Source organism: Rhodofomes roseus, assembly GCF_022264815.1.
Source record: "Rhodofomes roseus strain CIRM-BRFM 1785 chromosome Unknown C8Q71scaffold_13, whole genome shotgun sequence".
Taxonomy (NCBI): Eukaryota; Fungi; Basidiomycota; class Agaricomycetes; order Polyporales; family Fomitopsidaceae; genus Rhodofomes; species Rhodofomes roseus.
Window position 1 is genome coordinate 375,287 of NW_025952969.1, and position 21,870 is coordinate 397,156.

The following is a 21,870-nucleotide window of genomic DNA, read 5'->3' on the forward strand; positions in this document are numbered from 1 at the left end:
TAAACCACGTACCTCTACTCCGTCATCAACAAACTCGTCACCATCCTTGTCCTCGTCCCCGTCCTCGTCCTCGTCCTCGTCCTTGTCCTCGTCCTCGTCCTCGTCATCTTCCTCTCCCTCTTCCTCGTCCTCATCGTCGCCGTTGCTTCCATCATCGTCTTCACCGCTTTCCGTACCGTCAGAGTCTTCGGTGTCGCGCTTCTTGTTGCTGCTGCCGCTAGGACGCATGTCCTTCTTGGCCGTGGTCACCGAAGCTTTCACCTTCCCAGCATCCTTGTCTTGAGCCTTCTTGGAGACTGGAGACGTGCTCGTGGTAGGTCGAGGCTACACAGAGGGCAATGTGAGAATGGGCTGCAACAAACGGTGTATGACAGTACCCATGGAGGTATCAACACATAGGGCTCTAACCGTACCTTGGGAGGTGAAGATGTTGTCCGAGTCGACACAGTGGACACCGGTTTCTTGGTCGCGTCCGCCGAACTTGAAGAAGCGGGCTGCGAATTCTTCTTTGTTTTCTGAGCAGGCTGCGCACCTGTGTCGTCGCTATGTTCCTCAGTCAACTGAACAGCCTTGGTCTTGACCTGCCCTTTGCCCTTCGGCGCAGTGTCGTGCCCTACACCGTTGTAAGGATCACAATATGCCATTGGCATTTACGGATACATAAGGCTATCCCCTCACCGAGCATCTGGACAAAAGCGGCTTCGTCCTGATCCAAGTTCTGCTTTCGCCCTTTGAAGGCGGGCTTGGGCTTGGGCTTGGGCTTGGGTTGAGCTACAGAACGCACTCAGTGTCAGTTCCTGAACGCGTATGTAGCACGCACGCTGGGACGGCTCTACAGCCGACGTAGTGCTCTTCTTTCCTCTGCTCCTCTCCTTAGATAGGACAGTCGTGTCCTCCTCCTCTTCAACGACCTCCACGTCCATCGGCTCCTGGACATCGTCACGGCCACTCCCCTCGTCAGATCGGCCTTCATTGTTCTTCGTACCTTCAAGCACGTCGTCGTCTTCAGCTTTTTTAGCCTTCTTCTTCTTCTTGGGCTTGGGGGGCTCTTCGCTGGTGTCACGCTGCTCAGCGTCCATGGCCTCTAACTTCCTCTTACGGATCTCTATCATGCAACATTATCAGAGTCCTCGATTGCAACAAATACACGACTTACTTTCCACGCGCTGTTCTTTGGCCAGCGAGGCTTTTGTCGTTGCCTTCCTCTTGCGCTTCAACTCGGCCATCTTGGTCAGCTCAGCGATTCTCTTGTGTAAGGCAGCGTCAGAGAGGTCCTCATCGGGAACATCACTGTCGGAGGGAGCTCCCCTGTCCTCCGCAGCATTCGCACGGTTCATCTGCGTGGCGCCTGTGTTCGCGCGAGCGCTGTTACTGGTGCCAGGGGCCTCCTGGCGAGCGGCTGAGCGGGTGCGTGAGGCCATTTTCAACAGCAACAACGCAGGGCAGATGGGTGTACAAGACTGAGAGTGTGCCAAGCGTACGCTAGGAGGGCGGAGATGTGTTGAACCCGAAGGCCGCCGAGCTTATCGAAGTTCCGCGGCCTCCCTCTTCGCAGTGATAGAAGCAACTTGGGACACGCGCAGCTTAATCAGCAAAGTCCCATCGAGGCCGTTGAGCAAGTCCAAGCGATTATCAGCTTCCTGAACGTGTTATTTCAGCTTGTGACGACTGCTGCGAACATCATGAATGGACCAGTAGGGTTACAGAAGAACAATTGTAGGGAAAATAGGTCGGAGAGTACGTCAAATAAAATTACGGTTACTAGACCATCCGTTGCGCCCATTGTGCCATTTGGCCATTTCCCGGTCAGTATGGAGTACAATAGAGGCTCTACGACCCTTGAAGTGTAGGTTGAAGTGAGTCAGATCACAAGAAGGGAATACGACAAAGTCGCCGTTACGCAAAGGAATGGTCAAACCAGGTTCATAGAGGACTAGTTCTCCGCCTTCAAAATCACCGATCGCGAGGACTAAGCACATGCTGTCATCCTTGCTATCCCTGTGAGCCGCAGTTGAGACGTTGAGGTTGATGACCAAGCCCAGAAACGGCGCAGAGACTGCCTGGTTGTTGCCAGGCAGTATAGACGCGTATGCGTCTAGTCGCTCGTATACATCCGGGATCATCGCCTTGAACTAATAAGGGCATCAAATTCTCTGTGGGAGATACAAACGAGGCAATTCATTCACCTTCATATCCAGCCACTCGAACACTGGACCTAGGATTTTCTTCACGGACTGGTAGATTGAGACGTTCGTCGAGTTCGCCATGTCCTTGGAGGGGTACGGTATCATTTGATGGTAGTTTGTCTTCAAACCACCAGTCCTCTTCAAGTTCATAGGAGGTACGTCAGTCGGAGCGTCGTGTCCCTACAGACGTATGTGAACTGTCATTGAGGAAGATCCAAGATTTATAGAGCACTTACAGTCGTGCAATGACGGTTGTACCAGGAGAAATGAAGTGCCTGGAAGACATGGTCACCGCGCTCCTGAGCGGTATCAATTACCTTCAGAGCGTCGGGCTCAAAACAATCGGCCAAGCGATCGATGAGACGATCTCGCATGCTTTGCTCCATAGACTTGCATATGCTGGCAACAATGTCCCCGTGGCAAGAGTGTACGGTGAGTACGTCGCTATTGGAACAATCGTCAGCCTCCCCGAACTCCTGAGTATTGTGTCTCCTACTCGTAGAGGCCAGGGTTGATGCGTATGTATCCAGGCCCTACGCGTACGCCATTGACATACGCTTCCCGTAACTACAGAATCAGGGCTGTTAGAACGACCCCTGCGGTACGTAGGATGCAACTTACCAGCCTCCTTAACCCGTCGACAGTTGACGGTTCTACTGCGTCCTTAGCGAATTCTCTTTGAATTTCCGTCCATCTCGAGTTCTTCTGTCTGTCCGACGACGCTACACACTGTCGATTGGTGGCTTGCTGAGGGTCAAACAGTGAAGTGACGCATGTGACCTGCGTCGTCAGGAGAGGCACTGTCAACTTGAACGCTGGCTGCTCTAGTGACTGAAAAGCGGCCCAGGCAAGGGAAGAGCGAGGAAGAGCTCGGAATGAACTGCATTCTCTTATGTCAGCATTGAGTATCTGAGTCATGCACCGAAACATACTTTGAGGGCAGAGCGTCGAAGAGACGATCAGATGTGCTCAGATCGCTGCACAGGGTCTCTGCAGAGATCGCCAGCTCTGAGAGCAAATTCGTCGAGAAAAATTCACCGAGTTTGACGGGGCATTGTTGGCTGAGAAACGCCAGCGTTGGTATGATGGTGCTCTGGACAAGTCGTCCTGCAGAGCTCTCTGTGATTGGCAATGTTCAGTACTATATGGAACAACAAAAGTCTGTACACTCACCGCTATTCGGGTTACGAAGTATATTTGCGAGATCGTACGCTATATTGCCGTCTGCCTCAATGAATGGCGTTCGTAGATCAGTGTAGGCCAGCCAGAGCAGCATGTAGAATGATCCTTGAAGTCGTCAGCACATCATCAGTCTCTCGTCACGGTCGCCGCTACTAGAATCTCACCTCCTGCGGCAAGCGATATGAGCTTGCTACCACCGGCGTACCAGTACTGCAGAGTTCGCACAGATGGTGAGTTGACATCTTGGCTCAGGTGTTCTCTGTGTAGGGCAGCGAGATTGACGGATTCTTTCCAGTTAGACAGACTAGATATCAGGATATGTCAATAAATAGGTACAGTGAACCGTGAGTACACCCTCACCTTGCACACTTGAAGCTGAGTGTCATGAGCGCAACGATAAAGTGGAGGTGGAAGACTGCAGTCGAGTTTGCCGTACGGATGCACCTCTGGGCAATCTCAGACAGGGTCTCGCTCCCTCCGCCGTATGATGCTTGATGCGCTGATAGCAGAACACCCCCACATCGGCTGATATCATGCTGCAAGTCGTACGCTGTGAGCGTTTGCAAGAAAATGTTGATCGTGGTGCTCCTAGCCTCATGTGGCTGTGATGCCAATTCCCAAGCAGCAGCCGGCTGATTCTGAGGTGCAACGTACTGTGTTCCATTTCGGGGACAGGGCGCCGGAAGGGGGTAACGAGCTGGTGCAGGCTGAGCAGCCTGCTTCACTCGAGCAGGTCTTGACGCAGGGTCATATTGCGTCTGAGCCAGCTTCCGCCGAGCCTCGGAACGCTTCTGAGTGCTCTTTCCGCTCGGCTGGACTTGTGAGATGCCAGGAACTATGAAGAGCGGGAAACTGATATCAGAACGTTTGAGACTGATGCTTCAGCAGAAGACACTCACCTTGCGATGTCGAAGACAGTGGTCCAGAAGGTGTGACGGTCTCTGTTTCTGTGAGTTCTACAAAGATATATAGAGGTTCAAGTCTATTCGGAGCATTGAAAGCAATAAACTCTACCACGTTGCAGTCGCATTAATAGTGACTGCATATTGGGACTCAAAGTCGACGTCGGAACGGACGCCAGGATCCCGGTTAGTTCCCTAATCTCGGCAATATTCAACTGCATTCCTGTCTGTTCATGGTGCTAGTAAGATATGTCATTATCAGTGCCATGGTAGGCAGGCCTACCTTCCTGGTTGAGTAAAGATTGAAGAGTGTGGAAGTTGGGATTTGAACGCCCCAGTTGATCGCAGGAAGGCGAAAGGCCTGAGCCGCGCGGGACGATCGGACCGCAGCGCGGCCCGCCGGGAGGGGGTGGCGTGGTTTTTTCCCCGATGCGCAACGCGTTGCGCATCGGGGAAAAAACCACGCCACCCCCTCCCGGCGGGCCGCGCTGCGGGCCGGCACGGCACTTGCTCTAGGAGGGTAGGGAGGGTGGAAAGCGCACGGCGTTTTGCCTTCTCCAAGGTCTGCATATGCTTAGAACGCGTAATAGCTTCATCAAAGATTGTATATAGCCTGCGTGGCGGAAAGAATGTACAAATGACGATACCGAGACAATACCCTACACGAGCGAAGGCACTACAAACGACTGCGAGATACGACAACTGCAAGATACGGCGACAGCGAGGGTACGAGAGCGCAAGAAGGGTACGAGAGCGCAAGATAGCGTAGTCAGAGCGAGATGTATACAGTGAGCGCAACAAGAAAGGCCGATATCCACTATGTACATACGAAAAGCGATACGAAAGCGATGTGGAGAGTACACAGTGAGCGACGCAAACGCGCAAGCGAACAGTTGCAAGAAACAGCCCTAGTCAATCCGCTGTTTCTTGGCTGCATGCTCGCTCACCACCGCCGCACGTATTACACTCTTGTGGTTCCCCGTCTCGGGAGGCTGCTGCACCGGGGCATCGGGCGCATACTGGGCATTCTCCAACGGTGGGTCCAGCGCATGGAGGAAGGCGAGCTCATAGGCGAAGTTCTTGAGGCGTGCTGTGGCTGTCGGAATAGATCCCATCTGGATAGTTTCACGCAGTTCTTTAAGCACTTTGTTCAGCGAGACCTCTTCTCCCATCACGTCAGGTCCTTGCTTGGATTGTTCCAGCACGTCATCGAACTCTTCTGTGCGGATGCCGTACTTTGCCATGAACGCAGACGGACCATCTTTGATTGCGCTAGTAAGGGCCGTGGAGCAAACATTAAAGACACGCTGCGAGAGGCTCTGCAATGCAGCACTCCAACGTATCTCAAAGAGGTTGCGCCGTGAGGCAGTCTTCTCTGAGTCGTATGAGTCTCGGATTGCCTGACACGTCAAGAATCAGTAAAGTGTGGAGCATAGAACGAAGAGCACCTACGATCCCGAGCCCTTTCTCCTCCCAGGTGGCCGGAGTCCGAGCCGTGTTACTGCGACTCAATTGCTCCAGCTCCTCAACGTGCTCAGGCACAGAGAGATCGGAGCACGTAAGCCATGCGCACTGACGGTGCATGAAGATGTGCCCGTCAATGAGGTACTGAGGGGTGAGCCAAGGCTGCTCGTCGCGTGTTGGGCCCGGATCATCGCCCTCATCGAATTGCATCTCCTGGAGGCACACCTTCTTGCAGGTCTCGATCCAACCTTGCGCCCATTCCTTCTCCGTTTTCGCGGCTACACTCTCCTTTGCGCACTTCTTCACGTAGTCGGAATATTTTGGAGCAGAGAACTTCTTCTGTTCTTCTACATTCACAAAGACGAGCAGGTTACGTATCCCCCAGGGGTTGTCGACGGGGGCGCGCATGTATTCAACCAACTAGAAGGGCCATTAGTGTTCCCGACATTTCAGACGGGTAAGAGTGTATACTTACCCGGAAAGAAAGGTGGTCCGGCTTCTCGGCCTTGGCAATTTCAATTGTCACAACACTTATGGTCGCATACTTTAAAGGGAACAACAGTGAGATGATGGTGTCTGGGATGTGACTGAGAGGGAACGACGGGACTTGGACGGGAGCGGACGACTTGGCTCCAGAAGCGCCAGAGCTTTCAGTGCGAGGGTCGGCGTCAGCGTGAGGGTCAACGTCGGCGAGAGGGTCGGCATCGGCGTGAGGATCGTGATCATCAACAGTGGAGGGGCCATCAACGACGGAGGGGCCATCAACGTCGGAGGGGCCATCAACGTCGGAGGGGCCATCAACGTCGGAGAGGGGATCCTCCGAACGCTTTCTCTTGCCTGCCTTCGCCTGCCGATCCTTCCTCTTGTTCTTCTTCGAGCGCGAATCCAACCCCTCCTGAGCCTTTTCATCCTCCCTGGCCTTAGCCTTCTCCGCCTTGCCTTTCGGCCGCTTGGCCTTAGCCTTCTCCGCCTTGCCTTTCGGCCGCTTGGCCTTAGCCTTCTCCGCCTTCGCCTTCTCCTCCTTCTCTGCCTTCTCCTCAGCCATCTTGTCGGCTTTCCGCTGCCTGGCCTCCGCCTTGGCTACAGCATCGTCAGCTTTCAGCCTAGCGGCCTCTGCAGCCGCCAATGCCCTCTGCTCAGGGGTCATCGACCTGGCCGCCAGGTTCTTCTCTTTTTTTGCCGCGGCTGAACTCGTGGCGCGTCCCGCCGACCTTCCCCAGAATGTGTCTGTAGGGTCGGGTATCGGTCCCTTCAAGTCCTGGGAAGGGTTCAAGATGACCGCGACTGTCCATGTGCCCAACGTGATGATCCCTGCCCTTACTGCCATGTAGAGAAATAGGCTTAAACTGCTCGCAAGGAGATTGTGAGCTGGAGAGGGGGAAGACATGTGGATAGTCTGCTTTTGAAGATCGTACGTGAAACTATCATTTCATGTGAATCAGCATCTGTGGCGTGGCTGACGTGCCACACTCACCTCCAAAGCCTGAAAGTATCCGGATGGCGTCGGATGCAGTGACAGAGGGTTATCCAATCCTCTGGAGTAGCTTCGACGGTCTATGCGATGCTTAGTGACTGGCAATACCCGTAGTCTTGCACGCTTACCTTGTCGACCGCGGGAATGTAGGGCCAGCGAGGATCGTCGAGGAGGTGCCCAAAGATATGGTGCAGCGGATTGATCTCAACAGCTATGTCCGGGAGTTCGAGCTCGCTGGAAGCAGGGCTCGAAACGTTCGCACTGTGCGTGCCGCCGGACTCAGAGCTCGGGGGGTGTGAAAAGTAAACTGTGTAGACATCGTCAGTGGTATGTGGGCGATGGGCGGGATCTATGGGGACTTACCGGGCGAAGGGTCGCGATGGTCGGTGACAACAATTGCACCGTCGAGGGTTGAGGAAGTATCTTCCCGAGCGAGCTGGCGATGCAGGTAAGTGCAAGAGTCAGGATCCTTGGAGGAAAGATCGATGGGGACGTGAACGTAAGACATGGCGGGCGAAGGGACGGAGCGATCGCGGGACAGCTTCTGCAGAGTGACTCGAGCAACGACCAGGGTCCTGACACGCGCTATATACTTAATGCAGCCTGGGAATTGCTTGGGAGAGGCGATACGTCGGCCGGCCACTGCCCCCTTTGTTTAAATCGTTGGGCAACCACCCACACGTGGAGCGCCGCGGCGGCACGGGGTATGCCCCACGATTGGTAATCAAACGCCACCGAGCGGTGTCATGCCCCAAAAGGAAAGGGACAAGAGGCAGTACTCACTTTGAACAATGAAAAGTCTTCACGAACTTCACGCGAAAGCGGTCGGTGGTGGAGGAGAGAGAGAGAAGTGCGTGCGGTCCGAGCGCGGAAATAGCGATGAATGGAAGCCCGCAATCACCTGACATTAGGTACGTAAGGGCGGAAAAGACGGACATCATCGAACGAAGGGCGTCATAGAGCCCTCCTTGACTTTCGGCGAGTCCTGCGTGCCACTGCTAGTTACAGAATACTCATAATTGTGTGTAAAAATCTTGCACTGATAATATAAAGCATTAGGGGTGATGGATATGATACAATGTCCGGTGGTGGAGGAGGTAGAGGTGAAATCAAGAGGAGAGTACCGTCCCGAGGAAGATGGAGGAGTGAACTTGCCTGCGATCACCTGACAAGAACAGGAGAGCCGAGGAGTCCAACAGAGTCGAACACGATGGGCGTCGCGCGCAGTATACAACCTTCCGCTTCCGCGACAACAGTGAGTTTTGCGTGCCGCTACTGGTTATCAATACTCATAGCTTTTATAGAGATGGTAAAGAGGTCTTTAGAAGACATCCTCGGGACCACTTGCGCCGCCTGCAACCACACATTCAAAACCGTACAAGGCCTTACCTCGCACCAGTCAACAAGCCGAAAATGCGCCTGGTACAAGAAGGGAAAGTTGAAACAGGTCTTTGATTTCGACGATTCGGATTCGGACTCTGAAGAGGATGGAGACGACGTCGAAATATCCGGGTACAGTGAACCTGGTTTCGATAGGTACGTTAAGGTCTGCAATTGGTCCGTAAGCTTCCTCACTATTCCAACTTGCAGTACTGGCAGCGGTGCTTCCTCTAGCGTCTTGGCAAGCCGACGTTCCACGAGCCCGGGGCGCAATGTTCTTGACCAGGAAGACGATGACCTGGGCTCTGTCTTCGACTTCATCGGTATCTCAGCCCCTCAACCAGCGGCTGCAGGTGAAAACAACGCGGAGGCCGGTCCTTCGTCTAGGCCACTGAGAAGGACTGCAATTGCGCTGGATGACGATGAAGACACACGAGTTGAGGAGGTGGATGAAGAAGCGGCGAGAGTGCTCCGCATGGTTGAAGACGCGGGTGACGTGTGGAGCAGGGGCGGAAGTGCCAAAAAGAGGCGTACAGAAACTGCAGAGGATGAAGGTGAGTACGACGCCGTAGATCAATGGATTCTTGTAACGCATCTGTGCAGATAGAGACTTGGAACATGCCGGTGATGACAATCCCTGGGATCCTTTCGACTCAGAGATGGATTGGAAATTTGCGTCGTGGGCCATCCAAGAGGGCCTCACGCAAACTTCCATTGACAAAGTTCTTGAGATTCCCGGTGTGCGTATACTTCTTTCTCTTCCCTTCGGCTCCTTGATTCAAGCCACCGCAGTTCCGGGACAGACTCGGCCTTTCCTATCACAATTCATACACACTTCTTCAACGAGTCGACTCTCTTCCAGAACGCGCGGAGTGGAAAGAGCGTTGGCTAACGTTCAAGGACCGGCCAAACGAGAAGCATCTTGTCCAGTACCGCGACATCATCGAGGCCATACGAACCCTCCTCGGTAACCCCGAGCACGCTGACCGTATAGTCTACCGACCGCGCCGCATATTCACTGACGCGTCTCGCACCAGCCGCATCTACCATGAGATGTGGACAGGGCGGTGGTGGCATGCCATTCAGGTGAGTTTGATAATATTTTTCCAGTGTATCCGGCCTTGACGTTCCACTCAGAGTCTCTTACCAGTGGGTGCAGCAGTGGCCCCGGTGATAATTGCAACAGACAAGACTCAGTTGACGCGGTTCTCCGGGAGCAAGGCCGCGTATCCAGTGTACATGACTCTAGGCAACATCCCTCGCGCCCTTCGCCGCAAACCTTCCGAGCACGCCTGCATCCTTATTGGTTACCTGTCTGTCGACAAGGTCAGTTCTGATGGAATCACGCAGCGCAAGCAGCGCGCCCTCATGCAGCAACTATTCCACTCGTCCGTTCGCGTCATCCTCGAACCTTTGATCGAGGCCGGCAAGAACGGGATCGACGTGACCGGAGGCGACGGCGCCGTCCGCAGAGTCCACCCCATCCTCGCCACGTACGTCGCAGACTTTCCCGAGCAGTGCCTTGTTACCTGCACGAAGTACGGAACGTGCCCCAAGTGCCGACTACCCGAGGCTGATCTCGACGCTGCTTCCCCAGGAGTGCCAAGGAGCGCGCTTTGGACTCTGGACGTTCTACGCCTTGCAAGGAAGAAAAGCGGCGGAAACACCAACTCAGCAACGTACGCGAGGGCGTGTACCAGTCTCGACGTCTCCGGATACGTCATACGCCCTTTCTGGAGCGATCTCCCCTTCACCGACATCCACTCGTGCATCACGCCCGACATTCTCCACCAGCTCTACCAAGGCGTGTTGAAGCACATCGTCGAGTGGTGCAGCGACCTCATCGACGAGAATGAACTGGACCGCCGAATTCGCACCCTTCCCCCCGCGTTCGGGACTCGTCACTTTGCTAACGGGATCACTTCTCTATCCCAAGTATCCGGTATGGAGTCCAAGCAGATCGCACGCATCCTGCTGGGATGCTTGGTCGGCAAGATTCCTCAGAACGTCATGCTTGCGTTCAGATCTCTACTCGACTTCATCTATCTCGCGCAATACACCACCCACGATGACTCCACCCTCCAGTACATGGAAGACGCCCTCAAAATCTATCACAAGAACAAACAAGCTCTGGTCAATCTTGGCGTGCGCGAACACATGAAGATCCCGAAGTTCCACTCCCTCCTCCACTACGTCGAATCAATCCGGTTGCTTGGCGCAACAGACAACTACAACACGGAAGCCTTCGAACGTCTTCATATTGACTATGCCAAGAACGGCTGGAGGGCGTCGAACCATCGCGACGCGCGTCCTCAGATGGTCCGATGGCTAGCACGCCAGGAGAAGATGATCATGCTCAGCTCTACCATTCGCAGGAAGCTACAAATCGACGAGGATCCGGACGAGGACGCTGCCTTTGCGTCTGAAGACCCGGACCTTTCGACCAAGCGCCACACCCAGATCAAGCTGCCAAAGAATCCAAGCGTACCGCTCCAGTCCATCAAGCTCGTCGAAGAACGTCACAACGCACCCGGTTTTACACACGCACTCCTCCAGCATATCTATACCCTCAAACTCGGTCGACGCCTCACTCCGACTGAGCTTCAGACCGCGTCGTCCAACTTGCCGTTCAATCGCGTCGACGTTTTCCACGGATTCAAGTTCGCTCCCCAGCCATTGACTGACGACAAGAACGAGACCGACGTGGTGAAGGCGCGTCCAGCATGCGCCAAACAGCCTGCCCGTTTTGATACAGCAGTCATCCTGCAGGAGAGTGATGCAGAGACGACCGGCCTCCAAGGTATGTGACCGACTCGCGTTCAAATGAATATTCGTTTACTCAAAGACGCATGTCGCTCAGGAACAAGAATAGGACGAGTCAAGGTTATCTTCAGACTCCCGCAGCGCATACATGACCCGCGGACCAGCGTTGCCTTGCCTGCGCCTGCGTCCTGGCCAGATCAAGGGCCACTAGCGTATGTGGAATGGTACTCCAAGCTCGCACGTACAGCCGACCCAGTCCATATGATGTACGCGGTCAACAAACCCGCTCTCAGGGCCAACGGACATCCCCAAGGAGAGATAATACCTCTCAGCATGATACGGCAGTCTTGCCAACTGATTCCCAAGTTCCCCGGATCAGTGGGAGATTCTCCTGAGCATCTACCAGAGGAATGGACGACTCATACTGTACTGGATTGCGCTTCAAAGTTCTTATTGAACAATTGGACCTCTCACTACGCGTATCAAACACTTTGGTAGTCATTAGCTAGCTTACACGTACTCCAGGGGTCTTAATGTAGAGCACTGAAGCTGCATGGCTCGAGTCTTGAAAACAAGGCGCAAATCTCAAAGGTACTTCATTTCCCTTCAGCGGTCTTCAGGTGCATACTGCACTCGTTTAAGGTGCACAAGTTACCAGAGGTCGCTTAAGATCGCATGGTTCTTATTTAAGACCTCTGAAGTAAGAAACGTTTTTCCTGATGTTGTCGCTCCACTCGGCGATCGTAGTCGAGCTGCTCAGTGATATGAGGGTTCTCCACTTGACCTTCCCAATCGCGTTGAGGCTGTGGCATGCCATCAACTCGGGAGAGCGAGTGTCCTGTCTCGTTCAGGATCTTCTCGAGGAGGAACAGGCCATAATCGTAGACGTCTTCATCGGCTAGTTCAGGCATGCCAAGAAGGCCAAGGCGGTGGCGCAGGTCGTCGCAGATGCCAGCACGGAACTCATGCCAGAGGGCTCCGGGATCGGTGGGATTGCAATATATGAGCAACGTTGCAAACAGATGCCGAAGGCGACTGCCAGTCTGCATCTCAGTCGCCTCTTGAAGACATTGGCGCCACTCGCCATCGTCCTCGAGTAACCCACGGGCAAGACAGGCCTGACGGAACGTTGGATACAGCTCGTTGTTGAAACGCTTGAGATCGTCCCAACATGTAGGTCCCTTGACTACAGTGAGAAGTGTTCGCAGATAAAAGCGTTCACCGGCGTTCGGAGAGACAAAGTACATCCGTCCAAGTGCAAAGCCACTCTCTCGGATCTTCCATTGCTTTGTCCGTGCGTTCCAGGTAAAGAACTGGGGAAACTCCTGATACGTGTAGCGGTGTGCGATGTCGGAGTAGGAACAGGAAGGTGAGTTAGCTCGGAAGAAGGCTGTGAGCATAGTCTTCTCGTGCGAGGCGCGTCCCAGTACAGCGTCAGCGGGCTCATTGGGATCAAACGTCACCAGATGCTGGCCTGGAAGGTGCACCTGAAGGCGGACTACGTTTGGTTTCTGTTGATGGAGCTCAAGATGATAGATGCGCCAGACAGCCTCAGACGCCGAGACATAGCGACTGTCTATCCACCGGCGGATCTCGTCACGGCGGTGAACCTCGATCGTCCCGCAGTCGTGGCCTTTGTGGATGTACTTGTTGATGTACTTCATTGACGCGAACGTAACTGAGCACTCGACGTTGATGTGACAAAAGTACCGCGCAGATAGATAGGCGTTGTGAGGCACGATCCAGCGATTGTCGACGTCTTGATTGCGAACCCGGAAGGAACGACCGTCTTCTGGGCGGCGGTACAGCGGGTAGCCTTCGCGGTCAATTGACGTTGTTGCCCTGAATGCCTTGGGATAGCCCTTCGAGCACCGGCCATCCTTCATGCACGGCGCATTGCGGTTAGCATCGCCGCAGGGGCCATGCACCATGCATTTCTTGACGACGTCGAACAGCATCGGCTCTGTCGTGGGATCTGGCCAGGTAGCGCGGATACATGAATTGACAGCGGCAGGATCGAGCAGCTTGTCTGTGCGCTCAAGGAATATCAGGAGGTGCATATGGGGAAGACCGCGCTTCTGGAACTCGATGGTGTAGATGTGGGCGACCGTACGTCCGAAGATGCCATCCTTCAGGATCTCCTCCAACAGCGCCTTCTTCTTAAGGTTGAACACACGCACCACCAGGTCAGGCCGATCCGCTGCAGTCTGACCGGGAAGAAGTTCTCGAGTGATCTCCGGCCACTGAGGGTTCGCCGTCATCGTGAGGAAGAGGTCGACGTTCTTGAAGTAACGACCAATCGCCATGCCGTCCTGGAACAACTGTTGCATGTAACGTGGGCCACCAGTGTATGACGAAGGCAAGACGACCATCTGTCCCAACTCATTGAGATCGACGTCTCGGCCGCCACGCATCGCATCAGCCAGTCCACTGTATAACGTGGCGCGGATCGTGTGCTGATGATGGCGAAGGTAGGACAAACGCCGCTGATCACAGGCTGCCCATATGTCGACCAAATACTGCTGGAAAAGTCGTCCACCCCTGAGGACCAGCGAGAATTGCTGTGCGCGGCATTGGATCTGGTATGCGTAGAAACGTGTCTGTGAGATGGAGGAGTCCGGAATAGATTGCAATGTGTCTGGATCGCGCAGAGGAAGGTTGAAGGTCCAGCCGTGTTCACCGTGAGGGAAGAGGAGCGTGTACTGCAAGCACGCATACGCTGGATGACATTCACTGACATGCTGAAGTGGTCCGTCACGCTTGCGAAGAATGATGTCACGGCGATCTGCTCCCTCTGGTTGTTGCGTAGGGAGCAAGACAGCGATTTCATCTGCCGTTGGCAGATTATACCGCCGTTGGTCACGTTCATTATCGACCACCAAGCGCAAGGACACCTGCTCGACATCCGGGTGCTCCTGGAGCGTTTCGTAAGCGTGCTTGTAGAGATTGACGTAGCGATGGGAGTCGTTGAGAACACCTTGGATGAGAGCCATGGTATCTTCGCGCCGTGAGCCATTCCGGCGGACACGCTCTGCTAACGCTGCCTGCGCATCATAGACAAATAGCTGAGCATATGAGCGGGGTTGGCCGGAAGGGGGATCGAGTGAGCCGGACCTATGGCAGAGCTCGCCGTGGATCCGAAAGACGTATGGACCAGGACCACGGTTGACACTGTCATCAATCTGCACACCGAGTGACGTGAAGGCGAACACAGAGTTGTACTGGCGAATGTTGTTGCGGAACTCTCGTGCCTGTACCGTGTCTTGGACAAAGAGTTGCTTCAGAGGATCGGGGGGGTCTGGAGGAGCGGGGACATGGACCTTGCCCGAGTTACAACAGCCACCGAACATCGGATTGCGGGCTGAACTGGATGTCAGGCGCTCTGCTAGCCAGTGGAGAGCGCCGCAAAACGTGCATGCAACGTCCATGCTGCCTAAATCATGTCTCGCCGGTGGATCACGGTAAGGCCGGCGTGCTTTTGGCAGTAAGCGGCGATGATTTGAAGCTGTAGTCAGTACGTCAGCAAGGCGAGATAACGAAAATACAAAGCCAAAAGAGACGAACCTGGCCGGTCATCTCCGGGAGGCAAGGGCCGTACTTGGACTGGTGTGGGCGGCCGTGGGATTGGCGTGGGAGGCCGTGGGAAGGGCATAGGCCGAGGAAGCAGTGATGGTGACCTAGGGATCGGCGGCGGCGACCTAGGGATTGGTGATGGTGACCTAGGGATGGTTGAAGTCGACGTTGGCATAGGTTGTGTAGGGATTGGCGTGGGTCGTGTAAGGGCTGGTGTATGCGGCGTAGATGTCGAGGATGACGTGGTGGCTACAAAGGAGATAAGCACACCAGACAGACAGAATGATGGGCACATAACATACCGGGATGAAACGTAGCACTACTCGGGTCATAGTGGCGAAATGTCACGGTACCACCATCTGCATGGCCCTGTTCAGCATGCTGTGCCCGACCACGTCCACTCGCTTGGCTACGTCCGCTCTGAGCACGATTGCCTCCCCGTACAGTGCGCCGGCGAGTTCCACGACGTTGTAGCTCCAGAAAGTCGATCGTTTTGAGCGGTGGTTGTACACCAGGTGGAGGTGCTGTGAGAGGTGGCGTTGGCAGAGGCACGTGAAGGCTGGACTGGGGAGGAGCCCGAGCATTCAACAACGCGGGGAATAACGAAGGGAGGGGAGGATGGTTCTCGTTCCAGACCACGGGGCGCTGAGAGGGGGTACCATGCAGAGCGGGCAGTTGGTCGTGCGTAGCACCATTTCTTGGGCTGAGCGGATTCCGGGGAGAATGGCCTGGCGAGCGCAGATTTGCCGTCGAAGTGTGTCTGCGGCGTGGGGTCGTAGGGCTCCGCACAGAAAGCGCAGGGGTTGGCAGACCACCGGTGGTACGCCGCGATTGTGATTCGTGAACGGCCCCAGAACGGCGGTGGCGCGTCGCGCGGACAGGGCTAAGCGCCTGCGCAGATGCTTGCGCAGGCGTCTCGCACAGATCACGTGAAGGGTGCGCTGGTGCGAACGATGCGAGTCGATTATGGTCGACGTCAACTGCTCGCCCGCTTGGAGGCGTCGAGGCAGACGTATTGAGGACGTGGCCGTCATTGTCGGTGGTTTCCACAGAACGACTGTTGGAGGTACTGCCAGGAGTGCACCTGCGCCTTGGCGCGACGCGGATCGGGCTCAGTTCGCGACGGCGGCGATCTTCAAGTCGACTGACAGCCCATGCACGCCGCACCTCTTCGGCATCGGGAAGAGTGACAGAGCTGAGCGAAGGGAACATAGGGTGTCAGTGGAAGGCAAGTTGGCACAGGAGGTCCACAGTACTCACCTTCGTCACCATGTCCCTGGCTCGCCTGAATTGCCTGGCCGGGACTCCCATTGCACCCGACGTGCTCGATCGCGCTGCTCCGAGACTCGTCTGAACGGAATAGCAGACAAATTAATGATCTGTCATTGCGAGAGCCCAGCCACGAACGTCATAAACTACAGCCGGTTCAATGGACAACACAGCGCAAGAGAATGGAGGAGATGCATGACAAAAGAATAAAGGTGGGTGCATGATAAAGGAGACAATGGCGGCTTGAACCACCGCGGGCAGTGCCACGGAGAGCGCGGAGGGCGACTTCTCGCGTGCGGGTGAACAGACGCGCACCGCGATTGCAAGACTGGAATTGCTGACAGAATGTAACAACTGCGTGGCAGAGTTGTCCAGCGAGCGGCGACCGCGTCGGTGATTGCGAGACGCCTGGCTGGTCTTGAGACATGCAGCGTGTCAAGAAGAGGCACTGACCGTGGGGAGGCGGCACGGAGGAGTTCGCGGTGAAATCTATGCCGTCGCGCGGAAGCTAGGCGGGGCATTGAAGGATGTCCCAATCGCGGGCATGAGCATGACGGCGTGCGTACGGGGATGGGATGGGGATGCGCGCTAACAGACGGGGATGCAGGAAAAACGGTATAGGCGCGAGCAAGGCGGTGAGTCTCAATCAGGCAAGCCGTTTGGCACTTCCGCAAAAGGAAACCATGCTCCTTTACTATAGAAGATTTTGGATGCTGGCACAGGGTGCCCTGCATTAGTGGTGGATCAATAGGTGTATTAGCAGTGAATTGACACAGTGTGGTAACAGTGTATTAGCAGTGACTTGACACAGTGTGTTGACAGTGAATTAGCCGTGAATTGACAAAGTGTATTAGCGCTAACCCAACATGTGACTCAAAAGTGACTCAACTGACAATGGATGCTAGATGTCAAATTTGTTAGGTCAAAGGTTAAAGTCACTTTTGAGTCACATGTTGGGTTAGCGCTAATACACTTTGTCAATTCACGGCTAATTCACTGTCAACACACTGTGTCAAGTCACTGCTAATACACTGTTACCACACTGTGTCAATTCACTGCTAATACACCTATTGATCCACCACTAATGCAGGGCACCCTGTGCCAGCATCCAAAATATGTCTAAGTCCAGCATCCCAGTAATGTGACATATAACATTGTGTTACAGCCTTTCTAACAGACCTGTGGTGTAGTGGTTAGTGTTCCTCTGGTCCGACTTGATGATGTGATTATGTAATGCTTTCTGATGTCTGTGGTTCAAACCCCCAATGTCCGCTTTTTTTTGCCTTGATCTAAAACTAATCCAGCGGCTTAGAACTGCATACATGTATGCCTTAAACATGTAATACACTGACTTGGACAATGCATCTTTAGTGGATCAATAGTGTAATAAGGTACCCCTGTAATACACTGAGATCAAGCATGTCTTAAGTCAGTGCATCATAAGTGGATCAGTAGTGCATTAAGAGTGCATCAAGAGACCTCTGTAATACACCAGGATTGGGCATATGAGCTGAGCAATGGATTAAGACTGCATTGAATTAGGATTAGATTAACAGGGGTACAAAAGTGTGTAAATCAGATCCAGGGTTTAATTCATTAATGAATGAAAGTAGATGCACTTAAACTGACATCACTGCTCTCGAATTGTTGACGGAGATCTTTGAGTTTGTTCTCCCTCCGAGGTGCGAACATCATGAAGAGTGGTCGACTACCACGGTGCTACTAGTCTGCCGCCTTTGGCACGATCTCGCGGTCTCCTCGCCAACATTGTGGACCTCAATTGCCGGCAACATGCCACGTCAAGTTTTACAGGTCTACTTGCGTAGATCGTGCAAGAGTCCCCTTGTGGTTGTCGCACGAGCGGAAACCTTCGGCGCTCCACAAGACGACTTCTTGAGTACGCTCGTTCCCCACTTGGACCGAGTCGGGCATCTGGATATCCATGGCTTTCAGGCCCGATCCTACGTCGCCTATCGCATGGAGCTGTTGTCCTCTATGCACATCCAGGATAGGTGTGACTCCGATTCTCTGGAACAGGAGCTCATCTTCCACGACGACCATTTCCCAGCACTCAAATCCTTGACTCTTGTCATGCTCGAAGCCAGACCGCGAATCATCGGCACGCTAAGTTCCTTGACGTCTCTGGCATTGAGAGGCGTGGTGTTCTACACGTGGGACGAGTTGTTCTGCTTTCTCGGGAGTTGTCCTGCTCTGGAAGACCTCGTCATAGAGCGCTTCGGGATGTTCAGCGAATGGTCCCGCGCCGAGGACCCTGTCCGACTCACCAGGGACCGGCCTACCATTGAACTCCAGCACCTGCGAGAACTCTATTGCGCACCTCGCTGGGACCACGAAACGATTACGTTCCTTTTGGCGAATCTTTCGCTCCCAAGCACGGCAAAGATCGGCGTCCTCATGTACCTGGATTTCGAGAATGAAGAGTACGCTGACATCCTCGCTATGGGTCAGAGTGTAGACCTACCGGACTCCACGGTGATCGCAGGCATCGTCCCGGAGGACAAGACATTCTTACCCATATTTCCTGCGATAAGAGCCGTGCAGACTAGGATCGTCCGGGTCGGAAGTGACCTCAGCAACTCGATTGTGCAAGTCAAAGCATTGGCCATGGACGACGACCTTCATATCGGTGGCACGTCGGTCACCTTTACTACCGGTTACGTGACGGATGCCTTCAATCCTAGGTCTGTTCAAAGAATAATACAGTCTGAGCTGGGCACGGTGTTCCCCTCGTCCTTGACGGCGCTGCATATGTATGTCGACGACAGCGACTGCTACTATGACACGCGGGACGGCTCTCTTCAACTCGCAGAGAGCTGGAAGAGCCTCTACGAAGCGTTTCCGCAGGTCGAGGAATTCTGTGCTGCGGAACCAATACTCGAGTTCTTCACTGATTTCCTGTACGATATCGGTCCGGTGCAATCGATCAGGACAGACACACCGCCGCCCTGGCCCAAGTTAACGCGAATCAAGTTCGAGTACACCGGGACGGACCCAGACGCCGGCGAATTGGAGGAGGTCATGCAAGCCATTACGACCTCGATCTGTGCTCGTCGCGACACCGTCTCGGTGGAACGCTTGGAGCATCTCACACTGACGTTCCCCGCGGAGCCGCCGATTTTGCGGACGTACTTAGGACGATTGCGAGGCGCCACGGATACCCTTGTATGCAATATTGGCGGGGAGGAATTGATGGAGGTCGATCCTGTCATGGAGTAGAAGGTAACGTCGCTAGTGCTGGTATCGGGGGTCTCGGACTTCGCCTCGGATGGTGGACGTCGTTTGGATTGAATGGGCAGGACAACTTGCGCTACGAGTGTAATGTACTGTACTACTGTGTAGGTTATGTAAGTTAGTGCCACAGTGGCTCGGAGGAGGAGGCGCCGGCGTCTAAGGTTCGAATATCGCAATCACATGTTTATCGCGCCCAGGCCACTGAGTTTGTGAAGTACTGCCGTCCCCCATTGGTTCCCCATCATCATTTGTTCGCTCATCGACCGTGAATACTGTTGGGACCTTGAGGTTCGTAATCGAAGTGAGTAGTCGTATAAGTCGTCTTTGAATCGTGTGATCCATGTAAGGTCCGTTTTCTTACTGCTGGCTACATTCTTCGCGCTCAGCTGCCATAGCTGCACTGCCAGTGTGACGTCGGCGCAGGAATTCATCAAGAACGCAACACTGCAGTATATCTGAGGCGGAGACAATCGTGCTAGCTCGTGGGTGACAAAACAGTCCAACATTATTGGCAACCTACTCATTTATCTGTTATAGATGCGACGGTGACGATGGCTTCCGAGTCTGCGCGGGACGTCATCCGCACACCATCACCCCTACCTATTAATCACCTGCAACTTCACGATCATCGTCTGAATGCGACGGAACTGCGGAAATACGCAGTCAAAGCGCAGATACTTATCAACTCGGCCCTCGCTATCAACAAATTGCCGCCCGAATTGTTCGCGGATATTCTGGAACTCATTCGGGTCAACTGTCCTAGGAAATGGTCGTTCGTCACCGTACTGCTGGTGTGCCACCATTGGTATCACAGTGCGGTCTCTTTCCCGAGGCTGTGGACCCGCTTAACGTCTAGCATGCCGCTTCGAATCCTCGAGACATACTTGCGCCGATCACGCGGGGCTAGCCTCTCACTCGTCACCAACAGCTCCGTGTCCGCCGCGGTTCCTCAAGATACTATGAGAGCGCTCTCTCCGCACTTCGAACGAGTCGTACACCTGGATACATACAGTATCCAACCGTACGTCCAGCATCGCATGGAACGGCTTTACTCCTTGATCATTGACGACTGCATCACACTCCCACTCTCCCTGGCACACCACTCTACATCAAGCAGTCGTCAGACCATCGTCATACGCGGCGACCACTTTCCAAGGCTGTGCTCCCTGAAACTTTATGGGCTCAGGATGCCAGCAAGCCTGGTCAATGTAAACTCTCTGACGTCGCTGGAAGTGGAGGAAATGTCAGCCAGCCAGCTGTTGGACTTGCTCAGGAATTGTCCCGCCCTTACGTGTCTCGAGATCGAATCCCCCACAGGCCACCCTATGGCCATCCCCATGCACGATGGCCAACATATCGTCGAGCTCCCGCACCTCCAAAACCTTGTTCTCACATCATTTGACGACCGCGTCATCTTCGGCTCTATTCTTGCGCACCTCTCCCTTCCGCGTAGCGTGAGGGTCGAGATTAGCGCTGCTGCCTTGGGCACCGAAGACTTCTATGTCGCCGGCTATGCCGAGTTACGAGGACTAGTGATTGCGGCCGGCTTCATTCCTGATGACAAGACGTATTGGCCCCTCGTCTCTTCTATCCGAAAGGTAGAGACGTTGATCAGCAAGACATGTCTACAAATTGTCGCGTCAATGCCAATTGCGCGAGAACCCCGGATCGACATGCGGTCGAGTCGCTTTCGTTGCGACCTATACGCTCTGTTCAACACAAGTCACATACAGAAACAGATCATGCTCGAGCTAGGGACGATATTTCCTCGGTCCCTAACAGCACTCAAGATCATAGTCGCCGACGCTGATCACTACGAGAACCAGGGAGGTTCCGTCGCGGAGAGTTGGAGACGCCTATACGACGCATTTCCAGAAATGGAGGACCTGGATATCGGCGGTCCAACTATAGATTTTTTCACCGATTTCTTATTCGACATTGGTCCGTCGCCGCCGCCGCCTGCTCACGCTCCTATACCGTGGCCGAAGCTCAAGTATCTACGACTCGAATACACGGGAAGTCACGGCGCCGACTCGCTAGATGAACCGGAGGAGGGATTGGTCATGCAAGCCATTACCACCACGATATGCAACCGCCGAGATGCTGCCTCGATTGAACGCTTGCAACGCCTCGCGATTGTGTTCCCGACGGAGCCGCCGCATCTATGGACGTACTTGGGACTGCTCCGAAGCGCGACAGAGGAACTCGTATGCACCATTGATGGACAAGACCTGGTGTTAGACGATGAGGACGCCAGGCTTTTGTCGCAGTGATGCATCGACGATAATCATGTGCCTCTTCGAGAGTTTGAGGTACGAGATTTCAACGACATGAAAGGAGATCAACCTGACTCGAAATTTGTAGGCCCACGTTTCACTACGCCTGCGCACACTGGTGTCACCTGCCCGCCGCTGATTGAAGTTCG

General features: G+C 54.2%; 3 protein-coding genes across 3 annotated transcripts; 1 reads left to right on the forward strand and 2 right to left on the reverse strand.

Annotated features, from left to right (window-relative positions):
• Nucleotides 1-2,000: 2,000 nt before the first annotated feature.
• Nucleotides 2,001-4,045, reverse strand: C8Q71DRAFT_681253 (uncharacterized protein; the record flags this gene model as incomplete). Its single annotated transcript, XM_047919751.1, is given in 8 exon segments — nucleotides 2,001-2,132; nucleotides 2,187-2,366; nucleotides 2,423-2,630; nucleotides 2,755-3,095; nucleotides 3,109-3,305; nucleotides 3,360-3,473; nucleotides 3,533-3,672; nucleotides 3,729-4,045. Coding segments are annotated over 8 exon segments (1,629 nt in total), but the record flags the coding sequence as incomplete, so codon positions are not given.
• A 9,951-nt stretch (nucleotides 4,046-13,996) lies between these two features.
• On the reverse strand, nucleotides 13,997-14,836 carry C8Q71DRAFT_676050 (uncharacterized protein; the record flags this gene model as incomplete). Its single annotated transcript, XM_047919711.1, has 1 exon — nucleotides 13,997-14,836. A coding segment is annotated over one exon (840 nt), but the record flags the coding sequence as incomplete, so codon positions are not given.
• A 3,148-nt stretch (nucleotides 14,837-17,984) lies between these two features.
• Nucleotides 17,985-21,718, forward strand: C8Q71DRAFT_858885 (uncharacterized protein; the record flags this gene model as incomplete). Its single annotated transcript, XM_047927571.1, has 3 exons — nucleotides 17,985-19,339; nucleotides 19,896-19,927; nucleotides 19,983-21,718. 3 exons carry the CDS (start codon nucleotides 17,985-17,987, stop codon nucleotides 21,716-21,718), a joined length of 3,123 nt encoding a protein of 1,040 aa, XP_047777668.1.
• Between the last annotated feature and the right edge of the window lie 152 nt (nucleotides 21,719-21,870).